This window comes from Phyllostomus discolor, chromosome 10 (assembly GCF_004126475.2).
Source record: "Phyllostomus discolor isolate MPI-MPIP mPhyDis1 chromosome 10, mPhyDis1.pri.v3, whole genome shotgun sequence".
NCBI lineage: Eukaryota > Metazoa > Chordata > Mammalia > Chiroptera > Phyllostomidae > Phyllostomus > Phyllostomus discolor.
The window spans coordinates 74,709,151-74,730,873 of NC_040912.2; the positions used below are offsets into that span (position 1 = coordinate 74,709,151).

Consider the following 21,723-nt stretch of genomic DNA (forward strand, 5'->3'; position numbering starts at 1 on the left):
TTTCCTGAAGATTTTGCAGTGAACTGGTTTTGGTTGGGGTAAGAATTGTCTGGCCTCGGCCTGGTTCATGCTGCTAAGTTACTGTCTTGTGGAATGTGTTGGTAGGATTGCCATGCAAAAACACATATTCAATTGTGGTAAAATGCACATGGCATAAAATTTATCATCTTAGCCAACTTAAAGTGTACATACAATTAGGTAGTGTTAAATATACTCACATTGTCATGCAGCCAGTCTCCAGAACTTCATGCTACAATACCAAAATTCTGTGCCTATTAAGTAATATTCCCCATTCCCTCCTCCCTCCAGCCACCAGCAATCACCATTCTGCTTTGTTTCTTGGAGTTGGGCTACTCTAGGTTTCTCACTCAGTGGAATTGTACAGTATTCTGATTTTCTGACTGCTTACTACACATAGCCTAATGTCCTTGAGGTCCAGCTAAGTCACAGCATGTGCCAAATATCCTTTCTTTTTATGGCTAAATAATACTCCATTTTATGTTTATACCACCTTTTGTGTATCCATTCATCCACTGATGGATTTATGGATTGCTTCCAGCTTTTGGTTATTGTGAATCATGCTCCTATTAACACAGGGTGCAAATATCTCTGAGACCCCACTCTCAGTTCTTTTAGGTCGAATATATCCAAATACAGAATTGCTGGGTCTTATAGTAATTCTGTTTTTAATTTTTTGAACAACCTGAGCAATAATTTTCCTTCTTGTCCCTGAAAAGGTTAGTTGTGGACACTGGAGAACTAACTATGAGCCTGGGAGAAGGCTTCCTCGTCTATACAGCTACCTAGAGCTAGCTTACTTCATGAATTTGGGCTGTTTGTGATGAAAACACCATTTGACCTATGTTTATTGTTCAGTGCTAATCACCTAGTTTCTGAATATGTAATGTGTTTGTGGCCTGAGGATTGGCTGTATGCATATATACTGTTTTTTAAAACAATAGCTATAAGTCAGGAGACCTTAATGCAACTCAAGTTGGTCTTTGATCAGTGTCTGTGTGGAGTTTCAGACATTGGCCTTAAGTGTTATTGCTCTATGCACGCTGTGCCTTTGATCAAGGAACCTCGTTTCATTTAGTAGGCCTCTATGTTCTGTGTGAAATACAGGGAGAGGCTGGCATGTATAAAGTAAGAAAGACCTATGATGTTAACACCTGACTATCTTGGAATCTTTCCTTGGGACAAAATCGAAAATATTTTATGTAACAGAAGAGCAGCATCCTTGAGCTGTTTTTCTTTGTGCCATTCACAGGCCTTAAGAATTATATTTTTCTTCATAATTCTCCTTTGAGGTCATGACACGCTTCTTTTAGTCCAATAAACCATTCTAAGTGTGGGCTTTAGTTAAATTAACTGAATATAAATATATTTCCTTTGTCTGAGTGATTTCTAAATGCCAGCTCATGGGCATGCTGGAGAAATGGGTGTTCTCTGAACTGTAGTGAATGAAGGAGGGCTTTTCTATACTGACTTTGCTCACCCAGACAATACTTAACCCCCAGAGCAATAGAATTTATTGGAACTCTTGGCAGGCTGAATACTTTAGCCCCCACTTTTATTACTCAGGTGTTCCAGTTTCGTCTTTCGGTGAGTGGAGACATTGCCTTCACAGACTGGCGTGTGTTTGCAGAGAAAATGTAACATAACCTCTGTTTTTATCCATGTCTTAATGATATCCTTTTTTCCCCAGTAATTTTTCTTAGATGTCATTAAGCACACTCCCTTTCTTTATGTCCCTAAGCTTCGCATCATAGTTTTGTTACCATTGTTGTTTTGAAGACTGGGTGACATTGTGTGTATTCTTCACAAAGGCATAAGTATCTCTGTATATTTGTGCTGCTTGTGTGGCTGGAACTCCTCCAGGGAGAGTTCTGGACGAAGTGATTTAATTTCCCCTGACTGATGCTGACCTTGGAAATTTTGGACACAGATGAATGTGATTGACACTTGTATAAAGGAGAAAAAAGATCCACACTCAACTTCTCTCCTCCAGAGAAGGCAGGAGGAGATTGTCGCTCTCGTGAGGAGTAAGATGAGACATGCAGGGGGCACAGGGGCAGTTTTCAGTAGTGCTTCTGGGGCCCCAGCATTCTTCTTGAGGGACAAGCAGTTGGCGTTAAAATTAGGTACTGGGATGAATTACACCATGATACAGTAGTGAGTGAGAGAATGGTCAGGGCACTAGCACAAATACACTTTTTAAATGTATTTGTAGGTTTTAAGCACTTGAATCAAGAGGATTAAAGGAAATTCTGGCAGCTGCAAGGTTGTTTTCAAATAGTGCCCTCTGTTTTTTCTCTGTGATCTCTATCAGATTTACTTGAAATATTTTCAGTTGTCAGACTGTGTTTCCGTAATAGTTTATATGTGCCTATTATTCCTCTCATACTATAAATGGTGCAGTATATATCTGGTTGATTTTAATGACATGGTTGTTGTCATATTGGCAAAGATTTCCAGAAGTAGTGATAACAATCTCTAATGGCCCCTTATGTGAAATGGTTTCACTTATATTTGTGGGTCTCATGCCAGTGTAGGCTTCTAATTAAATATTTACCAAACCTAATGTTTATTATAGAGCGCTGATGTCCACTTCAGTGAATGCCTAATGTCAGATAGAATTTCTTAATGTCCCTAGTGGCCCTGTGTTAAGCTGGATTTTACCTCTTTCCTCAAAACAGATAAAAAAGCCTCTGCTCATTCAGCAGGGGAGTTGGGAGTGGGGAGTGGTGGTAAGGGGTTCATTTTGCCACAGATGTAGCAATAAGAAAGTCCCTTGACTTTGCTTATAGAGTTTTGTGAGCAGTATAGATTAACATCCGGTTGATGAAAATGAAATGTGATTAAAATAGTTCTGACTATGTGGGGGAGTTTGGAAATACGATTGTAGATGGGAGAAAGCAACATGAATATGTGTGAGTAAACAACCAGCCTCAGCAGCTGATGACAGTGATTTTGAAGGGGATGTTACAGAATACATCTAGCCTGGATTGGAGAAGTAGGGAGCATTGGTTTATCTTTGCAGTGTAGTTGTATAATCTTTTGTCAGTGTATCTGTGAAAGTTTTCATTTAACAGATACCAGATCTCAAAGGTGTGCTAATGGAGCATATAAATTTCAGCTTTGGATTATGGTTATAAAAATAAATAGTTCACATCTACCAGTTACTCATTTTCTTTTTAATAATATCAGTAGTCAGCAGAAGCATTATTCATAACTACAAAACCATATTTCTTTCACCTGAATTTCTAGTCACCATCCATCCATTAGAATAAATTTCAGACACTAAGGTAAGGAATTCTAGAATTGTGTCAGCAAAACAAGAATAAATAAAATACTGCTATTGAATTGATAGAAGTTCCTGAAAAGTATCTTCATCAAAGTATTGGTAGTTATAAATTGGAGGAATTTTTTTCCCTTCCTAAAATTTATTATTTCACCCCAGATTCTTTTTTGAAACTAAAAAAGGAATTGCCTTGTCTTTCTAGTCTAGTGAGGTAACATATTTTTTAAAATAAAATGAAGGCTAAACATTTTATACCTGGTTTTTCATACCATGGTTTTTCATATATGGTTTAAGACTGTTTACAAGTATTCACAAAATAGAAGATAACAAAAGTTCCCAGGGAGAAATAAAGTTAGAACCGCAAAAGCTAGATAATGCAATAGAGGAGTAAGGCTTAGAGTCCTGTGCCTGACAGCCCCGTGTGGCAACTGTATGCGGCTGTTGGGCACTTGAATTGTGGCTGGTCCCAATGGAGATAACATCTGAGATATTTTGAGCTAAATAAGAAATGTTTTTAAAAATAACTTCATCTGTCTCTTTTTTCATTTTTAAATGTTGTTATTAGGAAATGTAAAGTTGCATGTGTTGCTCCCACTTGTGACTCTCATTGTTTTCTTGCCACACTGGTTGCCTAGGAGGAGGCAAGCTTGACATCCTCTTGCGCTGAGTAGCCAGCCCCTCCAGTGCTTGCCGCTCACCCGGGAGGTGAGCTGGGAGGTGAGCCGAGAGCGTGTCTGGAAGCAGAACCATGGGCCTCCCCAGCAGTTTGTTTTGAAGCTCGTCCTATATCTAGATGAATCAGTGACTAAAATGTGTTTTAAAATGTAGAAAAATACATAGCTCATATATTTTTGGAGTAATTACATAAGGCGCTTTTTAGCAGTAAAAGAAGAGTGAGAATACATAAATATTGAGGAGCATTATGGAAGCTTCTATCATGTTCAGAGCAAATGGAAACTTGGTCTTTTTGTTCATTGTCTTCCTAATTTTGTAAGGCAAAGAGTATTCTCCCAAAATATCTTTGTTAACCTATTAATTGAGATGATTCCCTATACACTGCTTCAATTATATTCAGTAAATAAAATCTCCAGTAATTGGTACTGCAAAATTAATCTGGAAAATGTCTAAATAAATACTAAATGGTATATCATTCTTTAAAATAAGCCCTATTTATTTCTAAGTTGGAATGAATATGCATGAGGTATATATTCTTGTTTGCTATGGTTCCTTAAGGAGAAAAGTGTATTTAATTGAGTCTTACTTATGATTTCAGTAGTCTAATGATTTAAGTCAACATTCATCGTGTGTGTGTGTGTGTGTGTGTGTGTGTGTGTGTGTGTTTCTAGGTGTCTTTATTTATCTTGTGGATACTTATTTAGCAGTTACTGTGTGCTAGGCTCTCCTTTAAGAAAATCAGTATATGTTTATCTAAAAATAACTGACTCATAGAGCTTACTATGAGTCAGACCCTGCTCTAAATGCCTCATGTATATTAATGCACTTCTTCTTATAACAGCAAGATAGGCAGAGATATCCATGTTAAATTGAAGCACAGAGAAGTTAAATAACTTACCCAAGTTCACACAGTTCATACACATCAGCATAGCAGCTCCAGAGTTTGTTCTCTCATTCTAACAAAACATTTTATACTAATTATTTGCGTCTCCAGGCTGTATTAGCTGCACTCGCTTAGATGATACTGTCTTTTCTGTACCTGGGGTGCGTGGAGGCTTTTCATGACTACCTGGAAGTTCTGTCTTGAGAGTGACAGGTCATATTAGAGCTCATTTTGAGAGACAGGGTATTTATTGCAGCTCTTTGTGAATTTATGATCGGCCACGTGGAATAGTGGGTGGGATTATATGTCAATTATGTAAATAGCTACACATGATAGCCCTAGTTATATGAAAACTAAACTCAGGCTCTGCCAAGGAAATGTGGGCATGCAGTTGTTTTTTTCCCCTACCTTATCTTTTATGCATAGGTAGTTCAGATTTTGTTATTTCATTATCATCAGCATTATCAGGTTGAAGTTCTTTGATGGTTTGAGACTTATGTAGTGATTAGTTATGTGAAGAATATTCATAGCTCCTCGGAATTCCTTATATGTGGCCCAAAGCTATTCTTTTGTACTAAACTGCTTCCGGTCTTTATAAGAGATTAAGATGTAAATTCAGTCCTAATTCTCATTTTAGTTCCTCTGAAGGGTCCTTGAAATGGCTTTTAAGAAAAGCTCCACAATCTAATGAACCAAATATGAATTAGATTGCCTGCTACCCTTTTCCTCCCTCCCTCCCTCCCTCCCCCCTCCCTTTTGAACCTCTTTGAAAAACAAATAATGTGGGAAATTATATATGTTTTGCTTGCTTAATCTGTTATAGGAATGGTTTTGATTAAAGCTTTATTACAATTTCAAAATATTCCTCCTCTCCCTCATTCTTTAATGTATTTTTGTTAATAGGGCAGCAGAATTGTCAGCAGCTTGATAAAATGGTTTTCAGAATGCCTAGCCCCCTCATTTCAAAAGTGTCCTTCCGAATTTTGTTGTTTGGTTTCCTGATTACATATCTCCATTCATGAAACAAATATTTATTATACACCCTTCTATGTTACAGGCCCTAAGACGGTAGTTTTGGTGAATAAAAGACATGGTTGCCCCTCTCTGGGAGCTTATACTCTGTGTTCCAGTTTATTCTAGTAAGTGTAAGGTAGGGATTGTCACCTGGGAAGGGGTTCTTGCCCCATCCCTCAGGATAGAAATCAAGAGAGGAGGCAAAACATTCAAAAGAAGGTGTACTGAAAACAAGGTGTAGACAAAGGAGAAAGGGAGGGAGCTTGAAGCACCCAGGGAGCACACTCACAAGGTATGGCTCCCCTAACACGTGCCGGGCTCTATGGTTTACAGAGTGGCATAGAGTGGGTCTCTTTGTTCTCCTGGCTACCGCAGTGGTCTGGCGTTGATTGGCACAGTTGTATTGGTTTGGGGAGTACCTGAAGAGAAACCTTAATCTTATCTAAGAGAGGCTCACAAAAATATAACTGAAAAACATTTTCCATCCATTTTAAGAAAGGCTCAGTTTGCCTCATCATTACACAGATCCAAGAAACCATTATGTAGTACACAATTTTGAACTAAGTTATCTTTTTAGAATTCTAGAGTGTAGTCATGCTCTGATATTCTAGTCTAGTGTGCTCATTTTCCAGGTGACGAAAAAGTGAGAGCAAAGATGTGATAGGAAAGAGCATGACGGGTGGGACCAAGAAAGCGCCCCTGGCTAATAGTCCTCTCTGTGTAAAGGGATCAGGACCTGCTTTTGTGTCAAGTGCGTGCAGAGTATGAACTTGTATACCAGACCTTCCAGGAGTGTCTTTGCTACACAAATGGGAACCTCATCTGCATTATCCTGTTACGTCTCTCTAACTCTGCCATCCCTTAGGTACTTACCCACAGCCACAAAATTCAGGTTATCATTTATTCAGACAAAGATGTTGCTAATATTTGCAGTTGTTTAATTGAAACTATTTAAACTGTGCGGGTTTTTATTTCTCCAAGTGATCGACAAGCCAGTGGTGAGTATCTAGGGATGAAAAACTCCAAGGTAGGGGGGCAGATCTCAGAATCCACAGGAGAGGGACATAAATGCTAATTACACGTTGACTTTAATTCCTGATTTGTCATAGCTGCCTGCAGGTGTGTGTCTTGGCTGTGGGTTATTCTCAGGGCCTCATTTGTATGTGAGATTTTCTTTAATAATGATGCTTCCCCAGTGAGCTCTTTATTTTCCTACTTATTTTCAGTTCTCTTTCTCTAGATATAGGAAAAAAGTAGTTGGCAGGTAAATGTAGCTTTTGGTTCTTTTGTTTATTGAAGATTAAATACTTTTCTTTTTCTCTTCCCATTGATCTCCCTGAGAGACATTTTTTGGGATATCATGTCTTTTGGCCTTTTGGAGGGAAATGAAATGCTCAGTGTTCATTTTTGTTTATTATCATTACCCCCCACCATCACTTCTCACCCCTGTGCTCACCACTACCACCACTACCATGCAAGTGGCCTTCTTGATAAATTGGCATTCATTCTGAGTAGAGAGCTAATGTGACTTTGTGCAGTGTATTTGGCACTAAAGAGCTGCTCTTCACTCCTGTCTGCTGAGGAGGAGGCTTGGCATAGGTTGGTGCAAGGTAACTTTTGAGTTTCACTTAGTTTGTTCTTAAGTAGGGATGTATTTCTTTCCTGTGGTGATAGAACTGAGGGCTTGACCTTGTTAGATGGATTAAGTGAAAAGATACATGGACCTCCTTACTTATCTCCATGTATTGTTTGAGTTCCCACCAAATGCCCCAAATTGGACCATACACTATGACTGTGCCCCTTCGTACTGTGGCCCTGAGTTACTTCACATTCCATGGTGTGGGCACCCTTGAGCTTCTCTCTACACTGCTGTGTGATTTTGCCATGACTTCAGAAGATATCCAAGTGTACTCCTGGCCCTCTTCCTGCTTCTGTAGATTTGTTGTAGGACTTTGCCGGAGGAGAGTCAAGTGTATCAACGTAGATGCATAGAGACCTTCTTCCCTCTGGAGGATTTGAATCTCTGTGTGTAGACCCCCCACTCCTTCCCCTAACTCTGGCTGGCTGCACACAGGGGAACTACTGAAACCTTTTTGTTGGAGGTAGAAGTTGTTCAGCCTTAGCCCCACCCCAGTCTGGTCATGTTCCTCACATGTACCCATCTCCTTAGCTTTAGAAAGTTGCTAAGATGGAGCAATAATTTCAGTGCAGACACCTGATGGTAGAAGTCATTCTTCATGTTGTCTTCTTTTCTATGTTATTGTATTATGACAGTGCTTTTTACTTTTGGCTCTTAATGGGCTTTCTCTCTAGCATAGCTCTTTGTTGCTTTTAAAACATGATTAGATGGCCGGGTAGCTCATTTGGTTAGAGCATTGTCCCAAAACCTCAAGGTTGTAGTTTCGATTCCTGGTCAGGGCACATACAAAAAGCAACCAATGAATGCATAAATAAACGGAACAACAAATTGATGTCTCCCGCCCCCCCCCCAACTCTTCTCTAAAAATCAATTTTAAAATAGGTCATCAGATGGAGTGTTCAAGTAATTGAGTGATCTAATTGTTGGAATTTTGAGGCAGCTGTCCTTTTCAAAATTTCCATATTCATTTTAAAATGAGTTTTTGAAGAACAGTTTGAAAGGATTTTAATGGTACCCACTAGCAGTGTGGCTGAACTTGAAGCTTGTGCTATGTGCTTTAAGCTGATCAGTGGGAACTAAAGACACGTTTAGAAAATGGGATTCTGGGCTTTCAGGCTGCGCGGCTGGCTTCAGGCTGCTAAACCCAGTGTGTCTCTTTGGTACAGGTATGAAACCTTTGACCCAAGCCAAACATATACCTTAATTATAAAAACAGACCTCGTATATTTCCTAAGGGTTATTACATACTTATTTCTTTTGGCAAATAAACATGTTTATCTTAAAAGGTTTCATAAAGAAAAAGTGTTACTCAGTATGTCTATAATCCATATATTTAGTGTAAACTAGGATTAACCAGCTTTCCTATTTTAGGCTCCTTACTTTCTAACCTATTTGTATACATATCGTTTCTTAACTCAACATGTAAAGGTTCTTCTGGTCCATTCTAATCTTGGTTTCAGAATTTCCTAATGCCAGCCTTTTTTGGTATTAGGTGTAGTTAGCCATACGTTTTGACTCACAAAACTGTGAAACCAGTCCCAAGCATCTTTGTGTTGGTCATCTTGTTTATTTTTCCTGATAGTTCTTAACTTGGCCCTTGAGAATTCATGGCAGACTGAAATTACATGCAGTTTTTCTGTAGAGGCATCTCATATATTTTAAAGTCTGACTTTAGAGAGGTCTGAAGGTTAAAGAACTGCTTTGCCGTAATACGAAGAGGGCCTTCAGGGACACTCCAAACCTCTGCTCTGACCAGTATGATTTCATTGGGATCTTAAATGTTTAGCTATTGGTCTGTCTTTTGGTATCAGTCACCTTTTTTTTTAAGGTTCACAGCAAAATTGAGCAGAAAGTACTGAGTTCCTGTCCTCCCCCAAGCCCTGCTTGATACTATCACAGCCCCCCGCCAGTGGTACATTTCTTACAACCTACATGAACCTGCACTGACGCATCATCATCCAGAGTCTGCAGGTGGTTACACTGGTGCTCACTCTCGATGCTGTGCTTTTTGTGGGTTTGGGTAAGTGTGCAGTGCCATGGATCCCTCACTGCGGTATCATACAGAGGAGTTTCACTGCTGTAAAAAATCTGCTGCTGTGCCTGTTCATCCCTGTGTTGTTCCCCTAGCCCCTGGCAACAACTGATCTTTTTACTTTCTTCATAGTTTCGCCTTTTCCAGAATACCACAGTGAAATTATATCATATGTAGCTTTTTTTGATTGGCTTCTTTCCTTCAGTAATATGTACTTCCTCCATGTCTTTTCATGGTTTCATAGCTCATTTTTTTTTTTAGCACTGAATAACATTTCTTTGACTTCTTCATGAACCACAGTTTATTTATCCAACTACTGAAGGATGTGTTGGTTGCTTCCAAGTTTTGGCAATTATATATAAAGCTTACTATAAACAACTTTATGCAAATTTTGTGTAAGTTTTCTGCTGTTGGAATGTATGGTAAAGTATGTTTAGTTTTGTATGAAACCCCCAAACTGTGTCTCAAAGTGGGTCCTATTTTGCATTCCCACTGAAAAGGAAAGAGAATTCCTATTATACATCCTCACCAGCATTTCTTGTCAGTGTTTTCTGGGTTTTGGCTATTCTAATTGGTATGTAGTGGTAGCTCAGTTGTTTAAATTTGCATTTCCCCAATGACATACATCATAGAACATCTTTTTTTTTTTTAAGATTTTATTTATTTTTGAGAGGTGAAGGGAGGGAGAAAGAGGAGAGAAACATCAATGTGTGGTTGCCTCTCAAGCACCCCCTACTGGGGACCTGGCCTGCAACAGGCATGTACCCTGGCTGGAAATCAAACCAGCGACCCTTTGGTTCACAGGCCAGCACTCAGTCCACTGAACCACACCAGCCGGGGTAAGTGGAACATCGTTACATGTACTTATTTGCCATCTCTAAGTCTTTTGGTGAGATGTCCAGGTATTTTGCCCATTTTTAAATTGGGTTGTTCATTTTCTCATGGTTGACATTTAAGAGTTTGGGGTATATTTTGGATGACAGTCCTCTATCAGCTACAGCTTTTGTGTAAATATTTTTGACTAGTGTGTGGCTCAGTTGTCTTTCAGTTGTTGTTTCTTAAAATATTAGATCCAGAAAATCAAAGTGTAAATGAGGTGAGATTTCATGATTGTGCCAACATAAATTTTTCCTAGTGAGCTGTGTTGCAGACTCCCAACCTTAACTTCCTTGATTTTTTATGTTCAGGTCAATGTGACTGTGGACTACATCAGACCAGCCAGTCCAGCCACAGAGACGGTGCCTGCCTTTTCAGAGCGTACCTGTGCCACTGTCACCATTGGAGGAATGTGAGTGCTCCGCCGTAACTAAGAGTTCTCTCCTCATTCACATCTCTCTTTCCTTTCACCCTGATTTGCTTTCTATTGCTCCTAACACAATGATTTATGATGATTATGTGCCTGTGTAGCACTTTGTGTTTGCACAGTACTTTATAATCACTCACTAGCTAATCATGTACTTCATTATTATTGTTATTTAAGATTTCTTGGGCTCTGTGTACCTGGCACTATGTAGCATACATTATTACTATTAATAATGCCATTTATTGAGTGTCATTCAGGCCCTAGGGACTATCCAAAAGTAGTTAGAAAGATTCTCTGCATATTACTTAGGAAGTTCAATTATAGACTTCCCCCGTCCCCGACCCCCCAAAAGAAAAAGAGGGAAGAAGAAGAGAGGTTAATTGGACATTTTCTTTGTGTAGATGTGTGTAATCAGTAGATGACAGGGTCTTTCTCTTGTACTGTGCGGGCTGTCTCCTGGTTATATTCCAAAGTCTCTTGAAGGCTTGATTGATGAACGCTCTTTCAAGGGCAGCATCTGATGAGGGAGGGAGGAAGCCTGCTGGGCCATGCTCCACAATAAATATTAGAACAGTCAGTCCCCAGTAGCAATTCTTACTCTGCATAAACCCTACCAGCATGGTAATTGTTTCCTTCTCTATTTAACAATCTTAAATGCTGTTTGTTTCCAAGCTGGTCGTTTTCTTATCTTTTAAGGGGGCAAGATGGAAGGGAAGAAGAGAATAGGTTTCTCATCAAAACGGGGATTGTCTCATTGAAAGTACAGTGAAGTCTGTTAGGAGAAACATCTCTAAGTCCCAGCATGCCTCTGAAAGGAAAGGGGATCTTGGAGCAAATGTACCTTCCAGAAGCTCTCCTACCAAATGGGAACCTTTTCCCTTCATTCGTATCATCACATTTGGAGATACTATTTTTAGGCACTGTTACCTCTCCTATAACAAATAAGAGACTTCATTTTGGCCGAGAGGAACTTAATGTAGACTTTTGATGTCGTTACCTTAACACCATCACAGGTATCATGTTTTGTTAGAAGCAGCTTCTTGACAAACCAGCTAATTTTGAAATGGGAGAATATAGGAAATATTTTGGTCATTCTCTATCTGTATAACTTGCAGTGTTTATTATTAATTCATCACCACTTAGGAGCTTGATGCAAGCTTCTGTACTATGAGAGCTGGAAAGTTGTTATTCTCTATATTAAAATTTTACTGTTACAGACAATGAATCCTTTCAGTAGATAACTGCTCCTCCCATCTAATTACTGGTAAAAGCAACACCACTACTGTAAAAATGCACATCTTTATTTTTGGCAGATGGCTTTCACTCCTGTTTATCTAAACAACCTTTTAGAGTGAGTTGTTTTTTTATTTAGGTACCACTGAGGCATAATTTTAACATAAATTTATACTACTTAAAATCAGATATTCTGAGGGCGTCCTTTTTCTTGTTGTTGTTGTTGTTCCTTTTTTTAAAGTCAGTTTTGGAGACAGCCGATTTAAAATTTTTTCCAGTGTAGGATATTATGGCCATGCCCCATGCAATGAAACCTTGAGGTTTCAACTGCATTGATCTTGGCTTTGACCAAGATAACTCCTTCAGAATAGCCTGCCTTTCTGCAGAGGTTCAGGTGACTCGGTTCCAGCCAACGTTTTGGTTAGATTGTTGGGAAGAAAATGCCAACCTTTTAATCCGTTTGATCAGTTACCACAGTTGATTGGTCTCAATGACAACATCGTGTATCTGTACTTCAGGTTCCTGCCAGGGATGATAACCTTGACCTTCTCTTTCCTGGTTGTTGTCGTTAGATTGTAAGAAATAATATTTTTGTTATGATTTACCAAAGTATTTACCTTGAATTAGACCAGCCTGGCAGGCTAGCTGAGAGCCATAAAGTTCCCTCTTAGATTTGTTTCTACTAAGCTAGACTTTGGAGTAAACTACTCAGCTGCAAATGGGAGAAATATAGGACTTAGTGATATTGTTGGGACCAGCTCTCGCTGGACATCAAGCTCCCTGAAGATAGTGATTTTTGCCTCTCTTATTCCTTGTTGTGGTCTCATTCAGCATTTATTTGATAGTTCAATGAGTTTGTGAATGATTTGCTTACTATATTGCAAACTGTCCGTATATTGAGCATAACAGGGAGTACTTAAATGTTTCTTTGGACTTACAGGTTTCTTTTTATCTGATCAACATTTAAAAACTTATTTCTGACAGTTCTTCACTTCTGTTTGACTGTTAGGGGCTGGGTGCCCAAAGAGTGCATTTCTAGAAGGTTTACCTGGTAGTGTGCTTTTTATATTCCAGTCTCACTCACAGCTTCTCTTTATTTTCCCTTTGCCTTGACTTTGTTTTTATTTACATTTTTCCTGAATTCTCTATGCTTAAACAATTCCAAATAATATTGTAGAAAAGTTGAATTATTAATAAAAATGTCAAAATACTCATCTTATATTCAGAATTAAGGTACTCTAAAAACATTCCATCTGACTTTAAAGGTTAGTTATTAAAAAATATTGGCTAGAGAAAGGGATTTAATGTTTTTTATTTCAAACATTTTAATTTCATTTTAAGCAGAAATATACATGCATTTCAAACCTTTGATGTATGGGCAGCATGGATCAGCTGTGCGGTATTGCATAACGTCCTCTTCGGCGTGTGGACTTGAAAACACTAATCATGGAACCCTAGACCTTTGTGATTCACACCTTTCTCTATTCCAGTCATCCTGCTGGTACTTATTTTGCAGCCATTTTAAAGCAGTTTCTCATTATTAAACCTTTTTAAAGTATTCAACTGATTTCATATACATTCTTTTTGTACTCATATTTTAATTATTAATGTTAACATTTAATGAATTACATAATGAAAATAACAAGCACAGCCAGTATACATAAATCTGAAGACAGAAACAAATGGTACAACAGATTGCAGCAGAAGTGCACAGTTGTGTCACAGTGGCCCTCAGTCGCTCTGACTGGCATCAGCAAGCAGGTTTAGTGAGTCATAGAAAGTCCAGACCAGTTAAGGGAAGGTTAGCTAGGAGAGTTTTTGTAGTAACTCATTGCCTCTTTCAAAGACAGGCTTTTGTCCAAGCTCATAGACATGCTGCAGAATTAAGAAGCAGTCCAGTCTAAATTGTGTCTGTCATCATCCGTAGGCTTATCCTCCTCCATATTGGCCTTCATAGCATCTAATGGCTTTCCTGTTATTCGGGAGATCAGCTGGGATTCTCTGACTCTGGAAGAGCTTCTCTCCTGCTGCTGATTCCAGGATGATGAGAATGAGGAGGCAGATGAGATAGAGATTCTTACGGGGTTATTTCAAAGCAGATTTTAAAATATATTTTACATGCCCAGGTGTGTGAATCATCTGTATCCTCGATAAAGTCCAGTCCAATCCTTCTGTTTTCCCTCTTAATCTGTGGGAGGGAGTCCAGTCACAGGATCTCGGGGGGGCCCCTCTGGATGGCAGGCTTCAACTCTCCATCTCTTTCCCTCTGGGGAATCAAAACAAGGTTCATCCTTCCTCTAATAGATTTAAGTGGTTTTTTTTTATTGACTTCACTGTGGAGTTGGCAAGAGTTGTTATCTGTTGATCAAAATAGTTTCAATAAAAAATAAAAAGATCAAACTTTGAGCTGTTTCTCATTCTGCGGCTCCCAGGTTGGGAATGAACTGATCCTTTTAGGCCCAGTTGGTGACATAAAATTGTCGAGATGGCTCTTCCTGTTAATTACTTTTTATTGTATTTAAGACACTCAAATAACTCTTCTTGTAATTTAGTTTTCTATGTAATTAGCTTCAGTGATTAAAATCTCATTCTTTAGTTATTGCCAGAGCATTCTTGAGGAGTGAAATTTTTCTGGGTGACCTTTACTTGTGCTGGACATCCCAATTACTTTGAGCTCCAATTTGGCAAACCTGTATATTCTATTAACTGATTGCTCATACCTTTTTGCATATCACATTTTCAAAGAAAGGTGCTAAAAGAAAATTTGTTCACATTTATAAAGGGGCACCTGAAATATATAACTTAGGGTCAAGCTTCACACATACACACTCATAATTAGCACCACCCCAACCCCCATCCCTGGAAAATTGTCACATGCCCAGTAGATATAGTGTCACTAAGATTTCCCCAGTGTTTCCCATTGTGTGAACTGTTTCACAGTAACAGAGGACAATAGACCCAGTCCATTTTGGAAAAGTGAATGCCACAGAGATAGAACTGTGGACTAGGAACAGTTAGAAAATGCCTGCTTATTTTCTGCACAAGGACACATTTTTTTTTTTTGAGAGGTGATTTGTTTTTTTGTAATAGTGCTTTTTGAAGCACTTTCAATCTCCTGGTTCCCCACATTGCCCATCTGTGCTCCCCCGACATGATCTGTGCAAAGCCACTGCCTGCGGTTCCCCTTCATGGCAGTTTGAGTTCAGGGCCTCGCTAGCAGAGATGTTGTTAAAGCTCTGTTGGGCTTGGAGAGTTTTAGTTCTCTCTTTGTTCTAAGGATTTTCATCCAGCAGACTCAAAGCCATCTTTATGAACTTTCTTGGGTCTCTTCAGATTCTTCATAGATGCAGCTTGTCTTCATTATATTTATATAAACCAGACTATTAAAACTTATAAGGAGTAAGACTTCTTTTTGCTTCTTCTTTCTTTTTCATTGGTCCCAGTTTGCAGGGATATGTCTTTTCTCAGCTGTTGTATTAATGACTGAAGCATGAGGTTAGGACTTGTCCTTCTGGAATACCCCCAGCTTTTCTGTCTGAAGTTACGTAGCTTTAAGGCTTTCACTATCACACCAAAACTCCTCTCTCTTAAAATTTTCAGATCTTAAAACACACTAATATCTGAGTTTTAAGCTGAACATAGGAAGAAAGTGGCCTCTTGAAACTATTTTCTGGCCTAGTGTTCTTACCCAGAGTGGCCCACAACATCCTGAAAGTACCCTTTCGGCTTCTCAGGAAGTACGGAGACAGTATTAAAGTCAGTGGCTCAACCAGGAGGTAGGATCTGTGTGGTAACAACCCTTTTCTCCCCAGATTTACTGATTACATTTCATCAAACTTAGTGACTCCCTCCCAAACCTTTTCCTGCTTTGAAGGAAAAAGAAGACAACAGAATAAGGTCCTCCTCGTCCCCCTGCCACTTAAATCATAAACACCTGTCCAACCCCCACCTCTAAAAAGGGTACCTTAGAGTGTTTTCTGGACGTCATAGGCTGCTTGATTTATATAGTTGTGCTACTTCTGCTCTGTTGAATAGCAGAAGCATTCCTATACCCTGTTTTGAGGCTGTTGGAAGCCTCTTTGGCATTTAGTTTAGAATACTTTGGAAGGAAATAATTGAATAGTTGCACCTATCGCCTGCTAGCTAAAGTCTAGGTCTGTGTGGAAAAAGTCCAGCCATTGCTAATATAACAGGAATGATTTGCACGACATTAATGTAGCCTGTCAGCCAAAGAGAGTGGACTGAAATGAGCGTGCATAACAGTGATGACTTCACTGTACTAGTCAATGGGGGCAGTAGACACCCTTGAGTGACCATGTGTACTGTGTGGCCGTTGCATTCAAAATAACTGAATAGAGCAGTGAATCTGCATCAGATTTTGCATTAAGCTTGAACATTCCTCCATGGAAACTTCGGATGATTCGGGCCACAGTTATGGGTAACTGGTGATGGGTAGCTGCCGCCTGATCACAACAGCATGCCCTGCATCATGTCTTGTGCAGAGTGTTTTTGTGAAACATTAAGTCACCCAGGTGACTCGGGCCCCCTATAACCCAGATTCGGTGCTCTGCAACTTGTGGATTTTCCCAAAACTAAAATCGCCTTTGAAAGGGAAGAGATTTCAGACCATCCATGATATTCGGGAAACTACAACAGGGCAACCGATGGCGATTGGGAGAACTGTGTGAGGTCCCAAGTGCCTATTTTGAAGGGGTCTGAAGCATCATTGTCTCATGTACAATGTTCTCTGTATCTTGCTTAGTAAATGTCTCTTATTTTTCATATTACATGACTAGATACTTTCTGAATGAACCTCATATAGTAGTCATTTTTAAGATACTTGTCCCATAAAGCACTGTGAGAAGGAACTTGGCATTCGTTAAGGGTTCAGGGTGGGAGTCAGGGAAACACTGTTTAGCTTCTGACAGAGCTCTCTTGTTCAAATATCCTGTGACTGTCTACCCATACAGCCATATCTTATTTCTTTAAAGACCTTTTGGGTTTGGATTATTGTTCGGACCTCATGTCTATATGGAAGTACAACTAAGTTTTTCATAATGGAAGCCTTGGATAATATGAATCAGCAGAATCCTTTGCTGAGCACTGTGTTCTCTCCTTCTAGTATAACATGGAGAGCCTTGGGGGAAAGGGAGGCTTTTCTCCAAATAAGGGGAGCTCATTATAAGGGAGAAGTATTCTGGAATGTTTAAAGATACATATAAGTATGTTCAAAATAATCTCAGTTAGAGGCCCTGTTTGAAAATGTAAAAATTCTGTCTATTCTGATTTCGGTGGGCCCTCAGAGTAGTAGCTCAGTGAGGTGCTGGGCTCAGAGGAGGGACTGGTTGCTGCCTCTAGAGCTGTCTACTGTAACAATAGATTTACCAGTTTATTTATCCAGTAAATATTTGTTGATTACTTATTATGTGCCAGGCAGTGGGAACAGCAATGAACAAAGATGGTTCCGAGTGGTAAGGCTCTCCTGGCTGCAGTTCTCAGCATTTTTTTGGCTCTGGTTGCTGAGGCCACAGAGTCCTGTGGGTATTCACTGGCTTCGCCGCCCACAGGACTGTGTTAATGTAGATTTTTGCTTTAAGAAACACAAATGACTATTTAAACAGTGCCTACAAAGGTGGTTTTCTGTTTAGGTTTTCCCAGGGACTTTTAGAGACTTTACCACTAGGAAACAGGTTAAAATATGAATGAAAGATAATCTCTTAATATATTTTCATTTTTTATAACTCAGTAACTTAACCTCTCAGTAGACAAAATGAAATGATCAAGCAAGTACCCTCTGGAGCCCAGCTGTCCTTTTCCTCTTCCCGTTATAGCTCTTGGGTCATTCAGTGTTGATGGAGCTCTGTGAATCCTGGCAGTGCCCTGCGGTCCCCTCTTGCTCCATGTTCTCCCGGAACCTAATGGACTGCTTGCTCTCCTGCTGCCTCACCTGGCACAGATGCTAACTTCTTAAACAGGATTTGCCGTGTGCTTTTTTGGATGGTTAGCCCTATAACTTCATAAATCAACACTGCTGATTTAAAACTTTTTGCACTAGATAGTGTCTACTTACTAGTTTATATTAAAGATAGGTATTTTTGACTATTTGCACTATTATTTACACCCTTTATCTCCTAATTTTGTTATATTATTTTACTTTTACCAATAGCAAACTTTAGAATATTCAGTTACTCTGATTCTAATGAACTTTATAGCAAAAGATTAGGGAATTAGAATGCACTTTTTTTCCTGCTTTTAAAGTTATATTTTTCTATTATCAAGATTTATATCCCTCATTCCATTTCTCCTCTGTCACTATAATTGTCTTCTAAGCTTTGCATGTAAGTGGATCTGAAAAATTTACCCGCTCTCACCCCCATAGCAGTTTCAATTGTGAAAGTGTCACTGTGGGACCAGAAGTGTGGTAATGTGAGCAGACCTCCAGAAAAAGAATCCTATGTTGTTAAATCCCCGAAGATATGTTAAACTAATTCTCTCTGTGTGCGTCTCTCTCTGTATGTCTGCCATTTTCCTTTTTTGCACATCCTAATCTGCCACTTGTATCTCAGAAAGTTAGTTCTTTTTGTGGGATTGCCTTTCATTGTTGAAGAACCTTGATTTTGGGACGTGGGTAAAAGTTTGTGGAAGTTTTTCTGGCTCTGGAAATTTTCTATTTCTGTTTGGTTTCCTGAAATTTTATTAAAATATTTCTTGGTGGTTATTTATTTATTTGTTTATGTTTATATACTCAGTTGGCTTATTTAATATGAACACTCTTATCTTCAACTCACAGAGATTTGTTTTTTGTTACTTCTTGAATTATTTTCTTTCTGTCTGTTTGCCTCTGACTCTGGAAGTTCTATCAATATATTGTATCTTATGCATCACACCTCTAATTTTTCTCTCTCTCTTTTTTTTAAATCTCCTTTGCATTTTTCATCTGCAATCAAGGAGATGTCTGCAACATTATTTTCCTGCCTACTTAGCTGGGCAGCCATGCGTAGTGATTCATTTTCATGCATTCCCAGTCTCTTCCACCTTCCTCCTTCATTTACTTATGTTAGTTCATTTATGAAGTATTTATAGAATGTCTGGTATGTACTATGCACTGTGCTAGGCATCAGGAATATATTGGTAGTTAAAAACAGAAATGATTTATGCCCTCATGAAATTTACAGAGAGACTATTTTCTTAACTCTTCTCTTACTCTAGCCCATTTTTTAAAAAATTTTCAGCATTTATATTTAAATTTTTTGTCTTTAAGTGTTCTATTTTAATAGCATTCTGAATATAGTATTTTTCTGATATCTCAGAATATCATTTAAAAATAAAAGAACACCCTTTTCCATTGAATTACCTGTTTTCCCCATGACTAATTGTTCTTTGTTCATTTGTTTTCTTTCGTAAGTTCTCAAGTATTTTGTGGACCTTGATCGATATTTGTGAAGGACCAGGTTGGAGAGGGCATGGTTGTTTGTTCCTCTGCAGTAGATGTTTCCATGAGACATCTCTATCATGAAAGGGCCACAGGAGTTATCAGAGGCAGCCCTTCTGTACCTGGTATCTGAAAGTGTCTTCCCTAGAACATAGAGGAAGCAGGCAGATGTTAGATCAACTGACATTGTCAAGGCAGAGGGGGTTTTCCTCAGCTGGTAGAGAGCTTTAGCATATTTCTCTGGGGTGGCATAGGAGATAGGGTCTGTGATGTCCTCTATCAGTTCTTTCTCAAATGCCATGTATACTCTGCTTTTCTTTCAGGCTACAGATTCCATCCAAGGTCCTTCCCCAAATGAGTCACCTATCCTCTGTTCTATAACACGTGTTTCTTTGAAGTATCTCATATAATTATTTCATATGACATTGGTAATTTGGGGGATCTCATTGGTATAAAGTTGCAGTCATGTTGGTCTGTAAGTGACATTCCCAAATACATTCAAGTATTGAAACAACAATAGTTAAAGGGAAAACTTTAGCAATATATATGGACTTAAAGAAAAATCTGAAAATGTAAAGTTGAGAAATATATAGCAGTAACTTCCTGTGGTTTAAGTCATGACAGCTTAGTGGCTTCAGGAACCTTCATGCTCTGTGCTCTCGGGCTTTCTGCTGTGTTCACAGCTTGCAAGTACGGTGGGAGAAGCTGTGAAGACACCCCTCCAGTGCTCAAACCGTGGATTAGTGAGGAAAGGCTAGTCCTGGATCAGATTTTCTCTCTTGATTAAAATGGTCTCTATTGGTAAAAAAGCCCCCTACTACCTCACCTAGAAGGAGAAGGAGGCACGAGAACCCCAGGGTTAAAGGCTCCTCTGCCAGTAGTGATTTCACTGTGACCCTAGGTGGTTTTTGCTGGTGTTTAGGCTAGAAAATTTCATAGGGTTTAAGTGATCTACCCATGACCCTGCTCTTACTTTCAAGCCCTGTTAGTTTTTAGGGGTTTTGGTGGTTTTTTGGAATGTCAGGAGCACATATAAAAGGTATTTAATTGAAGAAATGTCTGTACTGCTGGTAGAGTATTTCTTGTTTTTGTTTTTAATTTTTAAAAAAGGGTACCTTTTCATGCCTCAGAATTTTTTAAAATTGATTTGAGAGATATTGACTTGTTGTTTCACTTACTTATGCATTCATTGGTTGTTTCTTGTATGTGCCCTGGCCCGTGATAGAACCCACAACCTTAAGGTATCAGAACAGTGCTCTAACCAACTGAGTAACCTGGCCAGGGCCTTGTGCTACTTTGGTTTGTTTGTTTGCCAAGAGCCAAAAACCCTCTTAACACCTCTGTGGGCATCATAGGGACCAGGGAGAGGCTGGCCAACCCAGTTCTTATGAATGGTGTTCCTGATCAACTGCTCAGATGATGTCCCTAAAGCCTACTCACTGTGGTGCTTCATATTTGTCCATAAAGGTCCTTGAGGTGCCCCAAATTCTCCACCCATCTCATACCATCTGCTCTCTGTCTTTCAGGATTTGTGCAAACTTTCTGATATGCTGTTAACACACTTTCTTGGTTTTTAACACCATTAGGGCTTCATTCTTGTTCCTATCTGTCTTTTCTGTCATTTCAGTGGGACCTTGTAAAGAATGTCATGTGGACATAAGTTCTCAGTCTGTCACTCTGACCTCCCTCGAGCATTCTTTCTTTATTCCTTTGGATAGTGCAATTGATGTGATAAGGAGAGGGGACATTTGACATGGTTACCAATAAGCAAAAGTTCTTTATCTTTTATATGCCATTTCTCAGCCCCTTTCTCTCTACAGTTCCTGTAGCTAGCACAGTACAAAGTGGTAAAGAAACAGGACTGGAGTTTTTATAGATTTTTGTATCTCCCAGTCGTGATGCTCCTTAACAGGAGTTTGTTCCAGTTCATACTGAGTGAATTAAAAAAAAAAACAAAAGCAAAACAAATTTCAAAAGTTTAGAAAATAGGGCACAATTACCCATTACTAATTTATGCTAATATATTAGCTATTATTTGGAGGGTATTCCTTTTGAGTACTGGGTGTTTTTGAAGAATTTAGGAATGGGAAAACTTTGACCACTTGGCATAGAGTTGAGATGAAGTCTAAGGCAAGTTAGATATTAAGATTCTGTGGATATTTTTTTGAAGTAGGCTTTGGAGGTGAGCAGACCTGAGGTAAAGCTTCT

At 39.1% G+C, this 21,723-nt stretch overlaps 1 protein-coding gene across 1 annotated transcript in view; it reads left to right on the top strand.

The window, feature by feature from the left end:
* SND1 (staphylococcal nuclease and tudor domain containing 1) overlaps window positions 1-21,723 on the top strand; it is a 419,288-nt gene that overhangs the window by 178,733 nt on the left and 218,832 nt on the right. Inside the window, 1 exon segment of the mRNA XM_028525371.2 lies at window positions 10,735-10,835. Coding sequence (XP_028381172.1) covers window positions 10,735-10,835 — 101 coding nt within the window.